Here is a 19,091-nt window from a genome sequence, read left to right on the forward strand (position 1 = left end):
GGGGATTGGGTGACTGTGTAGGCAATGGAAGCATAACCCAAGTACATAGCAGGATTTTTAACTGTTGGTCTCCCGAATCTGTAAGCATTTACAAACTTATTTCCTCAATTGACCTGGTCTCTGTGTGCTTCTTTGACTGTAGGTTTAGTTGGTTTGGTTTAGCTATGTTTTAACAGGCTCTATTGCTCTATTTTCAATTGAATATGGAGCAAAATGATTGCATATGGGTACCTCATACATGTCATGTCACTCCCCATGTTCAATGGGGGGCCAATTAAAACTTTTCCCAAACATTACAATTGTCTACTTCCTGAAATGCATTTAAAATAAAAAGTAATACTGCTCCCTCGTGTTTCCTGTAGAACTCACTGTTTGGAGTCTTCAACCATTAGCATGATTAATTCGGGGGGTTCCCAGCAGGAGCTAGGGTAAGTGCAGTAGTGGGTCCTGTGACGGGTCAGTAGAAAGACAAAGACTCTTTAAAGACATTTTTCAACAAGGTTTATTAAATAATAAGGTGTAACTACAATAGGAATAATTAAGGTGCTCATCAGTCATCTTTTCCAATGTCCAAAAATAATCTGTCCACCATCCAAAAACGAATACTATCTGACCCTATCAATACTACAAGCAAAATAAAGGGGCATGAGAACGACTCCCTTCTCCTGCTCAGTACTTTCAGCGCTAGTCTTCTCAATATGTGCTTTTTCTATAGATCTTGGTAACTCTTTTTAACAGTTCATTACATTCTTTCTTCACGGTTCTATATGTATTCTTCACTTTAGATGTGATTTTATTTGGTACGGATAGATTTATCCTAAAGACTGCTTTGGTCTTCAGGTCTTCATACTCTTTCTTTCTTAGGTCCCACTCTTCTGCTTCGGACACAGCTCTCATCTTTCTTTCTTTCCAGGACAAAGAATTATTCACTTTATTATTCCCTCGTTCTCTACCTCTGTATCTTTCTGTCCTTTATTCAGAAAATGTAAGTTCATTAATATTGACGTTAATCTTTTCTCACTCTCCTTCACCTCCCTTTTTTCGGGATCGTTATTCCTTTTCTTGTATTTGTACAGTTCAGTTTTAACAAGGACATCACATTTCCATTCACCTCCCCTTCAGGTATAAATATTGTCCTCTTTCTCAGACTGTCACAGTTCAAATTCAACAAGAATATTCACTTTCATTCAATTCATCTTCAGAGAGTGATATTGCTCTCCTTGCCGAATCACAGTTCAAATTCAATACATTTATCTTCAGGTTTTTTCATTAGAACTGAGACAAGTGCCTCACCTGTCCCTGTTCCCTTAGATCGCAACAGGAAACATCTTTGGGGATCTTCAGGGATCTTACGTGCCCCCATACACTCGTCCCTCCTCCTCTATGTTATTTAGAGTTTTAACAGGGAACCGCTCCGTTTTTTGCAGTTTCCCTGTGGCGGTATCAGTGCATTTGCGTGAGCCAGCTGCCCATCACGATTCTCTCGCGGTCACGCTTCCACCTCTTCTCGAGCCCCATTCGGCTCGTCCCTTCTCAAGCTCTTGGTTACGCTGGCTTCTCAGCATTCTCTCTGCTGCTTTGCAGCAGATTTGGATTTTGCGGGCTCCATGTCCTCCTGCGGCTCTGCCTCTTCCCAGGTTCACATTACCAGGGGGCCTCTCCTGCTTGGAGATGCCTTCCTCTCTCACTTCTAATCTGTCTTTTCGCCTCGTACCTGATGAGTGTTCCTCTTTCTATCCGCTCGTCTCAGTGGATTGGTCCCTTTTTCTTAAAGAGACAGTGGGCCTCATTATAAGTGTGCCGGTCCCGTAACAACGGTGCCGGTAAGCCTAGCAGGACCGTTGTTACCGGACCGGCACACTACAGGTCTGCTTGCAGAGATGCTGTGCCCGGCAGGTGGAACCCTGCCGGGCACAGCGGCCACGGTAAGGAGACCTACATGTAAGCATCGGCACCGCTAATAACGGTGCTGGTGCCTCCGTGTTCCCCATTCCCATTGAGTCCTATCAGACTCAAATGGGAATGTGAACTAACATTTTCCGGCGCCTGACTTCACGGACCGCTGGGGCTGTAATACCCGGGTGTTTCCGCGAAGCCAGGCCCCGGAAAACTTCACAAGTCCAGCGGCAGCCTGCCAGTTTTACCGGCATAGCTACCGCCGGACTTTTAATGAGGCCCAGGTTCTTTTTCTTTGGAAATGTTCTCGGTTATTTTCTTCTTCAGCCCAGTCCTGATAGCTGGCAGGGTTTGACAGACCCATGTATGCCATCATGTTTACTGGTGAAGGGAGTTCCTCACAGGAACGGGAGTCCTTGGGCCTCATTATGAGTCTGGCGGTATACCAGCGATAATAGCGCCGGAGTACCGCCAGCGCAAATAGAGTTACCACTAGCGCCGGATCACGAATAGTGATGGGTGGTCATTGCCCATTCCTCATTGGGTGCATTGGACCAAATGGGGGTTTAATGGCGCTATTAGCACTGCGCTAATAGTGCCCAAAAAGGGCAGAAAGCAGGATTTTTACGTCCAGCAAAAAGCTGGGGGTAAAACTCCAAACTTTCCGCCCAACCCATAATACGGCCAGCCATTAAATGTGGCAGTAAGGGGGGCGTGGCTAACTGCCAACTGATGTGCAGGTGAATCTCCGTAGATCCCGTGCAGCTGCTGAAATCCGGCCTAAATCCTGAGTATAACCTCCCATGGTGGATATATAGATGACTGGGGACGACGCCTGAAGTGCAGGAGCAGTGGACGGTGTCTTCGGAAGGCGGCGGAGAGAAGCGTCTTTCCCTCGGCGCTCACCGTAAATCCTGGTGGCTCGGCGGTAAGGGGCACTCAAGATGGCTCCAATGGTGTAGTGAAGGGGAAGGAGGACTGTCGGACATACGCTGCTGCCCCAGGGGAAGAAGGAGCGGCGGCGGTTGTGGGGGCAGCCTGAGCGGGAGAGCGGGACTGTGCGGTGCCCTTGGAAGGTGGTGGAAGGAAGAGCTGCTCCCCGGTGTTCGCCGAGTGCTTGCGGCTCGGCGGGAAGGAACACTCAGAAGATCCCTGTGGCGCAGCGAGCGGGGAGGAGGAGGTCGGTGTGACCCGCGCTGAGACTCCAGTTAGTGCGGGGGCTGCAGCGGGCGTGGAAACAGGTCTGGCAGGAGAGCTGGACAGAGCGCTGCCTTGCGGGCGACGGTCGCGCTAAATTGCCTGGTTTTTGGAGCAGCGACCCGCTGGGAAGACCCGGGATCAGCCCGGTGAGGAGCGGCTTGGTGCAGCGACCAAGCGCGAGTCAGCCGCTCCGCTGGAGGGACTTGTGATCAGCCTGGTACGGAGGCGCACAGAGCAACGGCCAAGTGTGACCCAGCGGTGAGTCTCTGCTGGAAAGTGTGCTGGGAGCTGCGGTGAGAGAGTTGAGGCAGCGGAGCCTGGAGCAGAGATAGGGAGAGCTGTGTCCTGCACAGGAGAAGCGTTGTGAGCCCCCTGTGGGCGTCGGCCCTCCCGGAGGTGGCTGAGGGCTTTGTGTGGTGCTTGGCCCAGACTTTTTCTGTGTCAGTGGGGGGGCAAGGTGAAGAGGGGGCCCCCCCACTGGACCAGCTGAGGAGCGCCTTTGAGGTGGGTGGAAGGCAGGGGGCGTATATCTTGGAATTCCCTTGTTGGAGGGCTTTTGGGGTCTGCCGGTCTTCTCCTGTGCTTCGGGCGGGCGGGGATCACGGCAGAGACCCGGGATAATTCATTGCCTGCACAGAAGTGGGAAGTGACCCCCTGAGGATTGAGGCAGGGGGTGAATTACTGAAACGCCTGCTGCGTGGAAGGAAGGGCCTGCGGAGAGGCATAGGAGAGTTAAGGGATTATAGACTTGAGAGGGCGGGCTGTGGCCAGCTGTGGACAAATTACGGACCTCACGCCTGGGGGTGGAATAAGAGCAGTTGTATTACAATGGGCAAGAGCCAGCAGCGGATGGAAAGGTATACAGAGGCTAAGGACAATGCGCAGAGGCAGGAGGACTCAGATCGACAAGAGAGGCCCCCAGGGGAGGACAGAAGTGCAGTGACCTTAGATGCGCTAATGGAGGCGATACAAGTTTCAAGGGATACCCTCCAGGAAAGCATCAAGGAGGTGGGAGTGGATGTCTCCTTGGTGAGGGCGGACCTCCGTAAGGTGCCTCAGAGGGTAACATAAGTGGAGCAAAGGGTCAGCATGGTGGAGGATGAGGTCCAGAAGTTGAAGAAGCAGGTGGCGGGCTTGGTGGGGGCTAACCGAATGCTGGAAGTTAGAGCAGAAGATGCCGAGGGACGCTCCAGGCGGGGTAATATCCGCCTGGTCGGCGTTCCGGAGAGAGGGGAGGGGCCTAGCGCTGAACCTTTCGTGGAGAATTTGATGCTGAAAGTCCTGGGGATTAAAGGCCTGTCTAATTTTTTCACTGTGGAAAGGGTGCATAAGGTTCCGGGGAGGCCCCCGCCACCAGGTGCGCCGCCGAGAGTCATGGTGGCTAGAATTATGAACTTCCGGGACCGGGATGCTATTCTGCAGGATGCTCGTAGACGGGGCTACTATGAGATTGGGGGCGCGAAGTTGAGGATCTTCCCAGACTTCACGCTTGAGGTGCAGCGACAGAGAAGATCCTTTGATGCAGTACAAAGCCGGCTAAGGGATCTCAATTTGAAATATATTATGTTTTTCCCGGTTAAGTTGAAATGTTGTCAGGGGGAAAGTCGTGGTTCTTTACGTGTCCGAAAGAGGTGTGGGACTGGTTGGATGCGGGGCACCATCAAGGGGAGTCGCGGATGGGGAGTCCTAAGAGAGGGGTGTATCAGGAGGTTGAAAGGTGTGGGTAACGCCCAATGAAGCGTCAGTGGTGGAGACCCCAGCAGACATTTTCCTTTTAACAGTAAGGAGGCCCTGGGTAGGAAAGGGAGGAACACGCTGGTGGAGCTGCATGGGGCGGGTGGTGACACCCTTAATTAAAGCGAAAGTACTGACCACTAACCCCAAGAGAAGGGAGGAAGTTATGCAGGGTTCAGGGGGTAGGAGGGATTGAGGGGCAGGCGGGAGGGTCAGGGAAGGGAGGGGGGATATGGGGTGGTGGCACCAAGTTGGGGTCTGGTGCGGGAGGGGGAAAGTTGGTTAGGAGTAGGGGGGCGGTTTAGCACAGCAGGGCTGAGAGGTGTGGGAAGGCAGAGAGAGAGGTGGAGGAGGGGGTTAGGGGGGGTTGAGTGGGAGAAGGACCAAGGTGAGAGGAAGCTTCAACGTACTGGATGGGTAAGTTAGGGGATTTGAGAATTGGGACATGGAATATCCGAGGACTGGGGCATTATCAGAAGAGGAAAAGGGTGGGGGAATTCTTGAAAAGGCAAGGAATACAGGTAGCCCTGTTGCAGGAGACACATGCAAACGCGGAGTTGTTGGGGAGACTGGAGAAGTTGTGGGGAGGACAGATTATTGGTATGACATACTCAACCCAAGCGAGGGGTGTTTTGATCTGGGTGGCAAGGGGGGTGCCATTGAAGGTGGAGCAGGTGGTGAAGGATGGGGAGGGTAGGACGGTTCTCGTGCACTGTTTGTGGGAAAACAGGTTGGTATGATTGGTTAATTTGTATGCGCCAAATGTGGACGATAAAGAGTACTTCCCTTCGGTGTTGCGTATGATGGGGGCTTATAGATGGGAAATGATAGTGTGGGGGGGAGACTAATTGTCATTTGGATGAGCGGTTGGATGGATGGGGAACTAGGGGGGATCTAAGAAGCATATGGCGGGTTCGCTTCGGAAGGTAATGGGGGAGTTGGACCTGGTGGAGGTGTGGTGGGAGAAACATGGGGAGGAGAGAGGATACTCTTACCATTCGAGTGTGCACGGCTCGTACTCGCGCTTAGATTATTTGGTAACGGGGAGAGAGTATTGTCATTATTTTGGAGAGACGATGTATCTTGGGCGCACCCTATCGGACCATTCCCCCTTGGTGACAACCTTATGTGGGCCCAGTGTGGGTCCCCAGCGGCGGTTATGGCGGATGCAGAGGGAGGTGCTGCGGGATGGGGCGTTCGTAGCGGAGGTTAGAGAGAAGATCTTCTCATATTTTCAGCTGAATGAAGGCACGGTAGAATCCAGGGGAGGCCTTCGAGGCGACTGTGAGAGGGGAATGTGTGGCCATGACAGTAGGGATGCGGAAGCGGCTCTTAGAGACGTTGCGGCAGACAGAGGCCCGGGTTGCGGAACTGGATAGAGAGGTAGCGAGAGGTGTAGAGATGGGGGAAGCTCTTGCGCAGGCGTTGGAACTCCATCAGAAGACCATGTTGGAACTTACCCACTTTGATAATAGCAAGCGGGATGCTAGACTCCATGGGGCGGGGGATAAGGCAGGTAAGCTCCTGGCTTGGCTAATTAGCAGGCAAAGTCCGACTCGAGTAATAACCCAGCTTCGATCTAGTACGGGGGAGCTAGTTGGAACTCAGAAAGAGATTAACAATGCCTTTGTAGCGTACTATAAGGGATTGTATGCGACTCGGGGGGGTATGTTGATATGGAGGTGGAAGACCTGATGGAGGTGGTGCGGCTGCCGAGACTGGGGGAGGATTGTCGAGAAGAGCTAGAGGCCCCGATAGGAGAGGAGGACATCCGCTGGGTGATTAGTGCTATGAGGAGGGGTACAGCGCCGGGTAGCGACAGACTCCCGGTGGAGTTCTATGCAGAGTTTGCAGACCTCCTGATTCCGCAGCTTCAAAAGGTGTACGAGGAGGCATTCCAGGTGGGGTGCCTCCCGGAATCGATGAGAGAGACGACTATAATATTGCTCCTAAAAGAAGGGAAGGATCCGAGGGATTGTGCGCCATATCGACCCATTTCGTTGCTGAATGTAGATGGGAAAATCCTGGGGAAGATTTTAGCCACTAGACTGGCGAAGGTGCCGCCGGGTTTGATACACCCCGATCAATGCGGGTTCGTGGGGGGCAGGAGCACGTCGGGCAACATCTCCCGGCTGCATCATGTGATGGACCAGGTGAAGCTCCGAAAGCAGGACATGGCGATTGCGTCATTTGATGCTATGAAGGCTTTTGATTCCTTGGAATGGAAGTGGCTGTTTCGGGTGTTGCGGGAATTCGGGTTTGGGGAGCACATTTGTAGGTGGGTGGCTTTGCTCTACACTAAACCGCTAGCAATGGTGAGGACAAACAATTGGGTGTCGGAGACGTGGGAGTTGGGTAGGGGGACAAGGCAGGGGTGTGCGGCCTCTCCAATCTTGTTTGCATTGGCTTTGGAGCCTCTGGCAGCGTTCCTACTGCAGGAAATGGCAGAAGCTGGTATCGAGTTGGGAGGGCAGACACATATCGTGTCCCTTTATGCGGACGACTTGTTGTTGTATGTACGGGACCCTAAAACATATCTTCCAGACCTCTTAGAATTATTACGGAACTTTAGGTGCATGTCAGGGTTCCGTATAAACACAGGGAAGTCGGTCTTGTTCCCGTTGGGGGGGTTACGGGAGTGCCCGTTGGAGGAACTGCCAGAATTGGGGATTAGATGGGAGACGGAGTCTTTTCGATACTTAGGGGTACAGGTTTTCCATGAAGTGGTGGACACATTTGTGCATAACACGGGGACGGCATTATCCAGAATAGGTGACTCCATTCCGTTTTGGCAGGCATTGCCCCTGTCATTGATGGGGAGGGTAGCGTTATGTAAGATGGTGGTCCTTCCACGTTTGCTTTACTTTTTTGTGAATATACCGTATGTGGCGAAGAAAGTGTTCTTTAAAATGCTGGATGTCAAGATTGGGGAATTGCTGTGGGGAGTAGGAAGGAGAAGGGTGTCCCTGCGCACGTTGCAAATAACTAGAGAGGGGGGGAGGGTTGGGTCTCCTGAATTATGAAAACTACTTTGTGGCGGCTCAGCTGCAGTCAGTGTTGGTATGGGATCAGCCGGGGGCAGAGCTTCTGCAGGTATTGGTAGGGTCCTGGCAGAGAGATCGTAGGGGAGTGGAGCTCCTGTGGCATCCGTTGGGAACTGTGGGGACATCAGTGGTTTTCGAGGCGGTAAGGGAGACATGGAGGAAGTATGTAGGCGGCAAAGGGGTGAGGGGCTGGTATGAAGGTGCCCTCCCTTGGGGGGCTGACCTGAAGCTTCGCCAAGCGATTGGGAGGGTGGGGGTACGGATGTTAAGGGAGAAGGGATGTGAGAAGGTGGGGGACCTTTTTTTAGGGTGGGAGGCTTCTTACTTGTAAGGATTGGTGTGATAAGTTCGACTTGCCGTCGGGGGTCTTTTTGGCGTATGGAGCGGTGGTTCGCAGAATGGCAGAGTTGTGGGAAGGAATTCCTGAAGAGCCGGAGCCATGTCCAGTTCTCCGAGTGCTACTTGACCAAACGGGGGTAAGGCGCGTATTTCACGTATACACAGGGCTCTGGGGGAGGGACGAGGAGAAGGAGAGCTGAAGGTTAAGGAACGTGGGAAATGGATATGGGGCGGTCTATATCAGAGGAAGAATGGGGGCAGGTTTGGTATTTAGTTCGGATGTCTTCGCGGAATGCCTGCTTCCAGCTGGTCCAATTTAATATCCTGCATAGGGTATACGTCACCCCTCTGGCACTTAAGGCGATGGCGGGGGATTGGATGGGGGAATGTCCTCGATGTGGCTCGGAAGGGGCAGGGTTTTGGCATACGGTGTGGGATTGTGCTGTGATAATGGAATATTGGGACGAGGTGCTTAAAGGATTGAATGAGATATTGGGAACTACCCTGGAGCGATGCCCGGAGACCTGCCTGTGGGGGAAACTCCCGGGGGTGAAGCCTAATAAGGTACGGAATAGAATGGGCCGATTTCTGCTCATATTGGCTAAGCGCCGAATGGCAATGGCGTGGAAATCGCCCAGGGCCTGTTGATTAATTTATGGCGAAAGGATGTACGGAGGTGGGGATTGGCAGAGCTAACGGTGCTGCAGAATGGGGTGATGGGAGAGGACCGGGAAGTGGTGACACTCCACTGGTCCCAACTGTTAAATGACTTGGCGAAAGACAATGATTTACACCCACCATGAGGTGACAGACAAAGGAAGGGGAATGTGAGGGAGAAAAGAGGGAGGAGGGAGTTCGGTGATGTGAATGAAAGGTAATGGGGCCCAGCCCTCAACGAACAATGGACATGGAAGCCTGCTGTGCTATGATTAATGGAGGCAAAAGGAAGCAACAGAGTTACTGGGAAGCTGGGGAGGGGGGGGGGGATTGGGAACTGGTTGTATTGGCTGATTTGGGAGTTCATGTCGGTGGAGAGACAGGTAGTGGGGGCTAGGGAGGGTGGGGGAAGTTGTGGGATTGTTATAATGAAATGCCAATAAAGTGTGTTTTAAAAAGAATGTGGCAGTAATAGTGTTACCGCTGCATTTAAGGGCAACCGCCCAACTAGTGCTGAGGCCCATAAATCCCCTATGGGGGAGTCTCTCCTGGCGAGGTGCCACTTGCCTCTATCCCTAGGGAGGGTGTTGCGGAGCTGGCTCACCTTCCTAGCCTCACAGGGGGGCTCCTCCTTAGGGAGAAGGGGCAAATTCCCTCAATTTGGCACAGTCCCCAATATATGCATTTGAAACATATGTGCTCATTAAGAGACCCTGAATCATTGTGTATCTTAAGGCTATGGGTTGGCGTATCATTTCAAATATGTAATGAGGATCTTTAAACTGAAATATAAAAATAGGTTGCGCAGGCAGCGGAATACTCAGGCCAGCATCCATTGTGGCAACCTAAAGCAATGAGGAAACACACCATCAATATGCACCGTTTCTGTTTTGATGATGAAGCCAAAACCCAATTAAATGTATCCACTGGCCCGAAATCACTATAAATACATACTTTGATGGCAGGGGCATCCAACATATGAGTGTTCCCTGAGAACCTGGACACTTACAAACATGCTTAATAGGCAGCAACCAGGGAGAATAGTTAATGGGAAATTTCACACATTGCAGGGAATATGTCATTCTTGTCCTCTTTTGGATTAGAAGGTTTCAACGAGGACAAGCCTGGAATGAGGACAATCGCACCTCACATGAATTTAATGAAATAAACAAAAGACATATTACACATGTTTTAGTGACTGGGCACACTCTGCATGGCACCCCTATTCGAAGACAGTAGCACATGAGAGAGAGAGTTTCCACCTAATAACTTCAAAACCAGGAAAGGTTTAATGTGCAGTGAGAACATTTGATTTTATGAGGAGAAATAGAAAAGCTGTTTGAAAATAGTATAACTGAATTACAGGGAGAGTAAATTCCCCAAAATCAAATTTTTTTAGCCAAGTAGGGATGCCGAAATTAGAGTCCAGATCTTCTCCCGAAGTAAGAGTACGACAATGTTGACTGCCCTTAACTCAATGGGACCAGCCTTGTTGGAAGCCCTAGAGTGAGAACTACTTCACAGTAATCCAGAGTTTGTGGGACAAGCTGTGATTTTGCAGACTGGACACTGGATCTATCCTATAAAGGTAGGTGTCTAAATAAAATTGTTCATGTATGAAAATGGGTCCCTGGGTGGGCAGGCACGTTTGGGGCATTCTTATAAAGGACTTCATGCTAGATCACACAAAAAGAGGTCTAAATTATAGGGCCATTCATTTGTTATTTCTCAAACAAGGCCTTTCCAGACCACCATAAAGTCTTGGTCACCAGCAAATTCATTCCCCTGTGCACAGTAAGCTTAACCCTTTCAGTGCAAGGTTTTGCATGCTTTCCTAAGAAACATTTGCATGCACGTCACATATATAAAAGCAGTGAATGGTTAGGGGCAGGGAAAGGGAAGGCTTTAGGGTTCTGCCTACAGAGGAGCGGACCACTGTCAGATTGATGAAGTGCAACTCACTCATCCAAGCTGGCCATGTGCTTCACTGCCTCCACCGCTCCCGGTATTGGGTCCAGATCCAGGAAGAAGTTCTTGGCCTCCCAGATGCTGATGGCTTTTTCCTGCAAGAAAGGAATTAACAGTCACTAATAGAGAAAACGTGCTGGGGAAGCTATCGGTAAGGAACTCATGGTGGCAAAAGTAAAGACAGACACAAGTGATCACAGTTCAAGTGTGTTTATTAAACTGTATAATGGGTGAGATAAACGCCTAATCTAAAATGGGAGCAAGCTACGAAAATCAAATAATAACAACACTGTACAAGTGGAGTCTACTCAAATCTAAAGGGCCTATACTAAAAGACCTATTGCCAATCCTTACCACTACCTTACAAAATAGTGTGGGATAATGTTCACAAGAAAAGAAAGAGGTGTTCACCAAATGATAAATCAGGATGCTATGGCAGGGTCTCCCTTCCCATGTTTTTAGCACGGGACAAGGCGGGACTCTTGAGCACAGCACACTCCTGGACCTCGCCAGCCCAAGGTTTACAGTTCCTTTCAACGATACCAGGACCTTCTGGGGCCAAGTCTAATTTCTGCAAAGTCTGTTGCCTTAAAAGGCCTGCTAGACCATAAACAACAAACAAAAGAAAAGTTCCTTCAATAAATCTTGACAGGGCGATTACTCTTCACCCTTAGGATTCCCCTCTGCCAGGCTCCGATCCTTCGTGCAACGTGGGTCTCCCTCCATCGGGTTCACTACGGCCTTTCATTCAACTTATCGGCAGTTTGTATTATTCAAGAGTCTTAAGGTCTTTTTAAACAATCATTCACTGTGGACAACCCTCAGCCGGGTTCACTGTTGTCGACACAATGTTCTCGGGTATATTATGCTTCACACCGATTCGCAGGCATCCCTCAGCTGGGTTCACATTCGCCAGCAAATCACAGTTCACTTAGTTTTTCACAATGCGGGACTCACTTCCCTTAGCCCTGCTCCTGGCATCCCTCCTTTATATAGCCATTCTAATACAGTTCACGATTTGATAATCTCATCAGAAAGCGGGTGTTCCCTTCCCTAGCTTTCTCCTGGCGTCCCTCTGTCGCGTTCACATAGCCACAGTCTCAAAACAGTCTCTTTAGACCCCTTTAGGTTCTTCCCTTTTCCTAAGTCTGGGTCTCAGCCCCCAGTCAGGCTATATACAGTTATGTTAACCCACTTACGTTTGTTTTCCTACAACACCTGACCACTCTGCAGCTGGTCCTTCACTGGGTTTTCTCAAAAGTTCAAACACACACAAGTTCCTTGAGTTCATATAATGTTGCCGATTGCAACCTTCGGCTCAACACAGTCCGGCTTACTATCAGCTCTCTCTCCGACTCACCGGCTGTGTTGAACCCATTGGTGTTTCTATTCTCTGGAGTCAAGGACGATACCACAGTAGCAGACACGTCTCCCCGTCTTGGCGATCAGTGCAGGAGGGCCACGTGTACCGTTGACATCTCTTATACCACAAGCCAGCTGTCATTCCCGGTCTTATGATTTCTTTCACTGAGGCTTTGCGGATCTGGGTTGAAAAGATCAAAGGCACTTCCCTCCTTGTCATCCTTTAGGGTCTCACCGCATTTCTTCTCCATTTGAGCTGCCTGTCCGGAATAGCTGCTTCCTCCTGTGGTTGGCCTTGCTCATAGTGTGCTCTCGTGCTCTGCCTTGTCTGCCTACTCTCTCCAGTGTTAACCCCCCCTCCTTCAACCCCCTCATCTCCCACCTACTCTATGGTGCTCTCTGTCTCTCCTATCTTCTCTAACTGCTTCTCTATTGACTATCCTGCTCTCCTCACTGATCTGGTAGGAAGAAGTTTAAAAAGGACATCCTGGTCTCCAACCCAGGCCTCCCTATCACTGACATCTACCCCCTTGCCTCCTCTAAGTAAACTCTCACCGACATCCTTTGTCGTGCCTTCACCTGATTTATGGACCCTTCATATGGTCTCTGTGCTATCTCCTTTCTCCTCTTCTCCCATTGATGGGGGCACCCATTGGGACACCCTCCTGGCCTCCTTCCATTCCTCTAAGGTCATCATTAATGTTTACTCTAATGGGACCGTCTTGGTCCAAGGCCCTCAGGCCAACCTTCACCTCTTTGATAGATGCTTCCCGCACCTCATCACCTTCCTTTCTTCTCCAGCTGTCCCCCCTTCCCTTTCCTTGGCTACCTTGCCTTCCCCCTCCCTCTCTGCCCCCTCTCGGGCTCCTTCTACACCTCTGCAGGGCTCTGATCTGTACCCCTCCCCGGAAGTCCTTCAAGGATGGCAACCTTCTCCACATTACCACTCTTAACTCTCGCTCTGCTGTCAACCATTCCTCTGATATTTGCCGCCTTCTTGAAGAACTTGACCTCAATGTCCTCGGTCTCACTGAGACATGGTTCATGGCCAGCTCTGTCAACTGCTTTGACACGCTCCTACCTGACGGCTACAAGATCCTCTCCGCGCCCAGGCCCAACCGCTCTGGTGGGGGTGTAGCCCTTATCTTCCCTGATTGGATTCCTGCCTCTGTCACTCCTATGCAGACCTACTCCTCTTTTGAATGCCTCGTCTGCAGGCTCTCTCTCTCCCTTAGCCATTCCCTTACTGTGGCTACTATCCATCGGCCACCTGGTCAGATTTCTTCCATCCTCTCTGAGTGGGCAGACCTCTCCTCCTCACTCTTGGCCTCAACCACTCAACTCCTCCTTCTTAAAGACTTCAACATCCACCTGGATGCCTCCTGTCCCCCCTCTGGACTCTTTCGCGACCTCTGCGACTCTCTCTCACTTACCATTCTCCCCTCTGGCCTGACTCATTCTGCAGGGCACACTCTCGATGTTCTAATCTCCTCAGACCTTCCCCTCTCTGTCCCTCTCTCTCCACTCCTCTCTCCTGGAGTGATCACTTTCTCCTATCCTCCTACCTCACCCTCCCTAGCCCTCGGGCCAAGCCACCTCCATCACTGCCACCCACCTTCTCTGTCATCCGACCCATGAAGGGTGTGTCAGTTGAGGCTTTTGCCGCCATCTTCTCACCCTCTCATCCCCCTTTGGCTGACTCTCACCCTGACACAGCCCTCTCCACGCTCCACTCTTCTAGATCTGATACGCTTGATATCCTTGCCCCTGTCATGAAAATCCACCTGAAGCCCAAAACCAAGTGTAACTCCTGGTATGACTCTGACCTCATCACCCTAAAACGCAAGTGCAGGGTGACCGAGAGGAAATGGCGTGCTTCATGCTCATCCTCTGACAAGTTGGCCCGCCGCCTGCTGCAAAGGCAATACCGGCTCTCTGTCCTCACCAAGAAGAGAGCACATATCCAAACCCGCATCTCTGCGGCATCTAACAACTCGGCTGAACTCTTTAAAATTTGCAAGGAACTGGCCAATCCTGCCGCAGTCTATACCTCTCCTGTCCCTTCCCATGCCCTCTGCACGGCACTGGCCTCTCACTTCATTTAAAAACTCAGGACATCCGTTTCTCACTCTCCTCCTATCGCCTCCCTCCCTCTATTCCCTGCTCTTCCTCTGGCCCTTCTGCAGCCACCCCCCTCCCTCCTTCTCTACCTTTCCCCTTTTCTCTGCAGACAAGGTTTCTAGACAAGTCCGATCTATGAAAGTCTTGTCGAAACAGGTTCACCCCTGTTCCTCCAAAACTATCAAGGACCACATTGACTCCCTGGCTCCTGCCCTGGCGGATTTCTGCAATCACTCCTTCCCCACTGGAGTCTTCCCATCCCCCCTGAAGCACTCCCTTGTGCACCCTTTTCTCAAGAAACCCTCTGCCGTCCCCTCCTGTCCGGCTGGCCATCTCCCAGCTTAATCTCCACACGGAATCTGTTGGTTGTCTTCATGACCATCAGTCTGGCTTCAGAGCTGGCAGAAGCACGGAAACTGCTCTCCTGAACATCCGTGAAGACCTGCTCTCCAACCTTGACTCTAACACCCCATGCGTCCTCATCTTGCTTGATCTCTCTTCTGCCTTTGACACTGTCAACCATGTCATCCTGCTCAACCGTCTCCGTGGTAACCTGGGTATCACTGGTCAGGCTCTGGTGTGGCTGACTTTTTTCCTCTCCGACCGACCCTCCCAAGTCCAACTTGGGTCCTTCCTCTCCAATATCTTTTTCTCTACCTGTGGTGTCCCCCAGGGATCTAACCTCTCTCCCTGGCTGTTCAACCAATACCTGGCACTCCTTGCCCACCGCATCGCCGCTCTCTGCCCCAATTTTCAGTGCTATGCGGACGACACCCAGCTCATTTTCAGGCTACCCTAGGCCTCCTCCTCTCCTTCCCTCATCTGTGACTGTCTGTCTGCTATCCAGGAATGGTGTGCCGCCAACGACCTCTGTCTTAATGCCAGTAAGACTGAGATTCTACTCATCGGCACACCTACTCCCTCCTTCCCTGCAGCTCTCTGGTCGGACTCTCTTGGCCCTCTTCCTGCTCCCACCTGCAAGGCTAAAAACCTCAGGGTCATCTTCGACTCCATACTCTCCTTCTCTCCTCCCATCTCTGACGTCTCTAAGAAGTCACACTACCAGCTGCACCTCCTCCGAGGTATTCTTCCTTCCCTCTCCTTCCCCCAGAAGCTCACTGTCTCCAGAGCCCTGGTTCTCGCTAGGCTGGACTATTGTAACAGCCTCTATCTAAATCTGCCTGCCTCTACTCTCCGCCCTTTGCAGCTTATCCAGAACAGGACTGTGAGACTTGTCCTTGGCCTCAAGCCCAGGGATCGTATCTCTCCAAGACTGAAATCTCTGCACTGGCTTCCAGTGGCAGCGAGGATTAAGTTCAAAACCCTCTGTATTGTCCACAAGGCCTTCTGGGGCCTGGGGCTGCAATTCCGTCAACTCTCTCTTCCTAAATATCTTCCTTCCCGAGCAGTTCGCTCATCCACCTCCAACTCCCTCAGGGTCAGTCGCTTCTCCAAGCAGCGAGTTGGTGGTAGATCTCTCTCTTCGGCAGGGACCTCCCTCTAGAACAGCCTTCCCGCCTCCCTGAAACTTGAGGAGAACCATCTCCGGTTCTGGAAGCACCTCAAAACCTTCCTCTTTGCTTCTGCTTTCTCTCCCCTTCTAACCTGCTGAATTCGGGGCTGAAACTGCACTGGTTACCTGGCCACCCTTTCTGATCTCGGCCCAGGCACCGCTAGCTGCACACCTGCACTGCCTCCCTGCACATGCAACCTGGCACCTGGGGACTGTTTTCTGTATCCCTACAGTCCCCCTACCAGCGCTTATGTTTGCACTTACCTTCACTTGCCACAAGCAGGACCGTTTTATTTATCTTATTTATTCTACTATCCCATGTACTGCACTTTCCCCTCTCCCTTCCCCCACGCACTTTTCCTTTTCCCCCCTCCCATGCACTTGAGCAATCTGAATGACACCTGGCCTAGTAAGATCGGTGTCTGTCTTCCCTCTGTTCCCCCTCCCTTGCCTCGTTGCACCTTGAAACACTTATAGGTTGGTTTGTTTGTTTGTTTTATTTATTTGTATAGCGCTCCGGACCCGTAGGTAGAAGGGCGCTTAAGGAAGCGGTTACAGGCATGAGGTATGCTTTTACATAGTACAACAGATTACATAAATTACATGGTACAACAATTTACATATAATGTAGGCATGGTTGCGGCCTTAGGGAGTTAAAAATATTAGAAAGTGAAGGTAAATGCTATTCTTTGTTCAGTAACCAGCCAATAACATGTTTCCTAAAGATCGGTAAGGACTCAATAGTTTTAATGCTGAGTGGTAGGGTGTTCCAGAGTTGGGAGGCAAGCACTGTGATACTAGCACCTCCTGCTCTTTTTAGGGCAAATCTGGGCACTGACAGGCATAAGGAGTTGGATGATCTGGTGGTTCTGGTGGTGGATTTTAAAGTAAATTTATTAGTGAGATACGGTGGGGCTAGGTGGTTTAAGGCCTTGTAAGTGAGGCAAATGGCTTTGAGGTCAATTTTTTGCTGTATGAAAAGCCATTTACATGCTTTCCTGGTTGTGGAAATGTGCTCTCGCCTTGGGATGTTCAGTGCTGCGCGTAGAGCATTATTTTGGAGAACCTGGAGTTTGTTGATTATGGAATGGTTGGCTCCTAGGTACAGGTTATTGCAGTAGTCAAGTTTGGACTGAATGAGGGCTCTGGCAAGAGTGAGGCAGCTGTTGGAGGATTGGAAGGGTCTGCTAGCCCTAATTAGCTTGCCCGTGTAGGCAGTGGCTGAGGCGGTCCTGTTGATTTGTTTGGAGAGGTTGGTGTTGGCATCAAGGTGGAAGCCTAGGGTTTTCACGCTTTTAACAATGGGGATGGTATGACCATCTATGATGATGTTATTGTAGCAAGGACTGAGTTTTGACAGGTTATTGGGAGAGCCGACCAGAAGGAGCTCTGTCTTCTCATCATTCAGGCATAGGCCGTGGGTGGCCACCCATGCCTGAATGATGGAGAAGATTTTGTTAATCCGGGTGACGTCCACATTGTAATTGCCTGAGATGGTGAGGAGGATCTGGGTGTCATCTGCATAGTTAGTGTAGGTGACACCCAGATTGTCCAGTTTGTCGAATAGCGGCTTTGTAAATATATTATACAAAGTGGGGGAGACACAGGAGCCTTGTGGGACTCTGCATGTGATGGGGATAGGGTCCACTGCTGCTGTTGTGGAGAAAACTCGCATGGTTCTATTCGCCAGGAAGGATTGTATCGATGAGGAGGCAGAGGATGAGAAGTGGGCTGCGAGAGATAGGTGGCTGCAAAGGATTTCGTGATCGACTAAATCGAAAGCCGCTGAGAGGTCTAAGAGAAGTAGGATTGCAGCATTGCCTTTGTCTTTGATTTCATCAATCTGGCTTTTGAGGTGAACCAGAGCGGTTTCTGCTCCGTGTTGAGGTCTGAAGCCAGATTGACGTATACCTAGCAGTTGGTTAGATTCTAGGTACTCCTGAATCTGGATGTAGGCGACTCTGTCCAAGATTTTTAACAGGAAGGGGACAGTGGTTATGGATCTATAAGTTGGTTGGTATGGCTGGGTCTAGAGATTGTTTCTTTAAGAGAGGGGGAACCCAGGATTATTTTAGGTTGCTGGGGACAGATTTGTTAGCAAATGAAAGGTTAATTAGCTTGGTGATAAAAGGGGAGAAGTCTCTGGCTGCGTCTGTTATTATCTGGGCAGGACAGCTGTCCCCTTTGCAGTTAGATGGTTTTAAGGAGGTGATGATTTTTTGGACTTCTAATATGGTTACTTTCTTAAAGGTGAAACCTATATTATCTTTGATAGGTGAGTTTAGGATATGGTTGGTGGTCTTGTTGCTGAAGAGTTGTTGACGTTTGTCCTCAATTTTGGTTTGGAGTCCTGTGATTTTGTTGTTGAGGGCGTTCTGGATGCTGGTGCACCAGGGTTTATCTTTTGAGCAGGTGTCTGGAGGTGGATTGGGGTTTTCTAGCTCCTTTAGTATTTTAAATAGTTCTTTGGTGGAGGAGCCTGCCTGATCTATCCTAATGTTGTAGGCATCTTTTTTCATGCAAATTATCTCACTTTTGTATAGCGCGGAGATATTCTTAAGATTGGATTTGTTTTCAGATGATGGGTTAGTTTTCCACAGGAGTTCAGATTTGGCCTTCTTTTTCCTAAGTAGTTTAAGTTCGGGGGTGTACCACGAATTCAAGTGGCTTATTGGCTTGCTTTTATGTAGTTTCAAAGGGGCAATGGTATCAATGGCAATGGCCATGCAGTTGTTGAAGGTGTCAACAAGTAGGTTTAGATCAGCATTGTCTGGTAAAGCGTTAAGGGTGAGTAGGACCAAGGGTAATAGGGCTTCAGCAGTGATGTTGCGCTTATTTCTGGTTGGGCAGGCTGGTGCCATGGGGCACTTTTTAGGAACTGCATGGTTGATGTGAATTTCGAGAGGAATAAGGTAATGATCCGTCCATGTGAGAGGTTGGGGGTCCTTACAGGTGATGTTGCAGTTAGGAGTTGCTACCCAGTCAATAATTCTACCTTTCTGGTGAGTCAGTGAAGTACTGAGTTGAGTGAATCCATGCTCAGTTAGGGCGTTTGCTAAGGAAGTGCATGGGGCGTCCTTGGGGTCGTTGTAACCAAGATTGAAGTCTCCGAGGATAATAGTTTGTGCTAGTGGCTTGGAGTTTTCAGTGATGAGCGCAGTGATGTCTTCTTCGAAGACTCCAGGAGGGCCTGGGGGTCTATATATAAGGTGAATATATATCGTGCTTGAGGGAGAGGTTTGTAACTTGACTGTGAG

At 50.3% G+C, this 19,091-nt stretch overlaps 1 protein-coding gene and 1 long non-coding RNA gene across 2 annotated transcripts in view; one reads left to right on the forward strand and one right to left on the reverse strand.

Annotated features, from left to right (window-relative positions):
- The window catches only part of NT5M (5',3'-nucleotidase, mitochondrial), a 217,222-nt gene that overhangs the window by 93,164 nt on the left and 104,967 nt on the right, over window positions 1–19,091 (reverse strand). Inside the window, exon 2 of the mRNA XM_069645732.1 lies at window positions 10,833–10,933. Within this exon, the coding sequence (XP_069501833.1) occupies window positions 10,833–10,933 (101 nt within the window). The remainder of the gene's footprint in view (window positions 1–10,832; window positions 10,934–19,091) is intronic.
- The window catches only part of LOC138567492 (uncharacterized), a 141,122-nt gene that overhangs the window by 79,945 nt on the left and 42,086 nt on the right, over window positions 1–19,091 (forward strand). The gene's annotated exons all lie outside the window — the stretch shown is intronic.

The sequence above is a fragment of the Ambystoma mexicanum genome, chromosome 2p, assembly GCF_040938575.1.
Source record: "Ambystoma mexicanum isolate Mex_15411 chromosome 2p, UKY_AmexF1_1, whole genome shotgun sequence".
NCBI lineage: Eukaryota > Metazoa > Chordata > Amphibia > Caudata > Ambystomatidae > Ambystoma > Ambystoma mexicanum.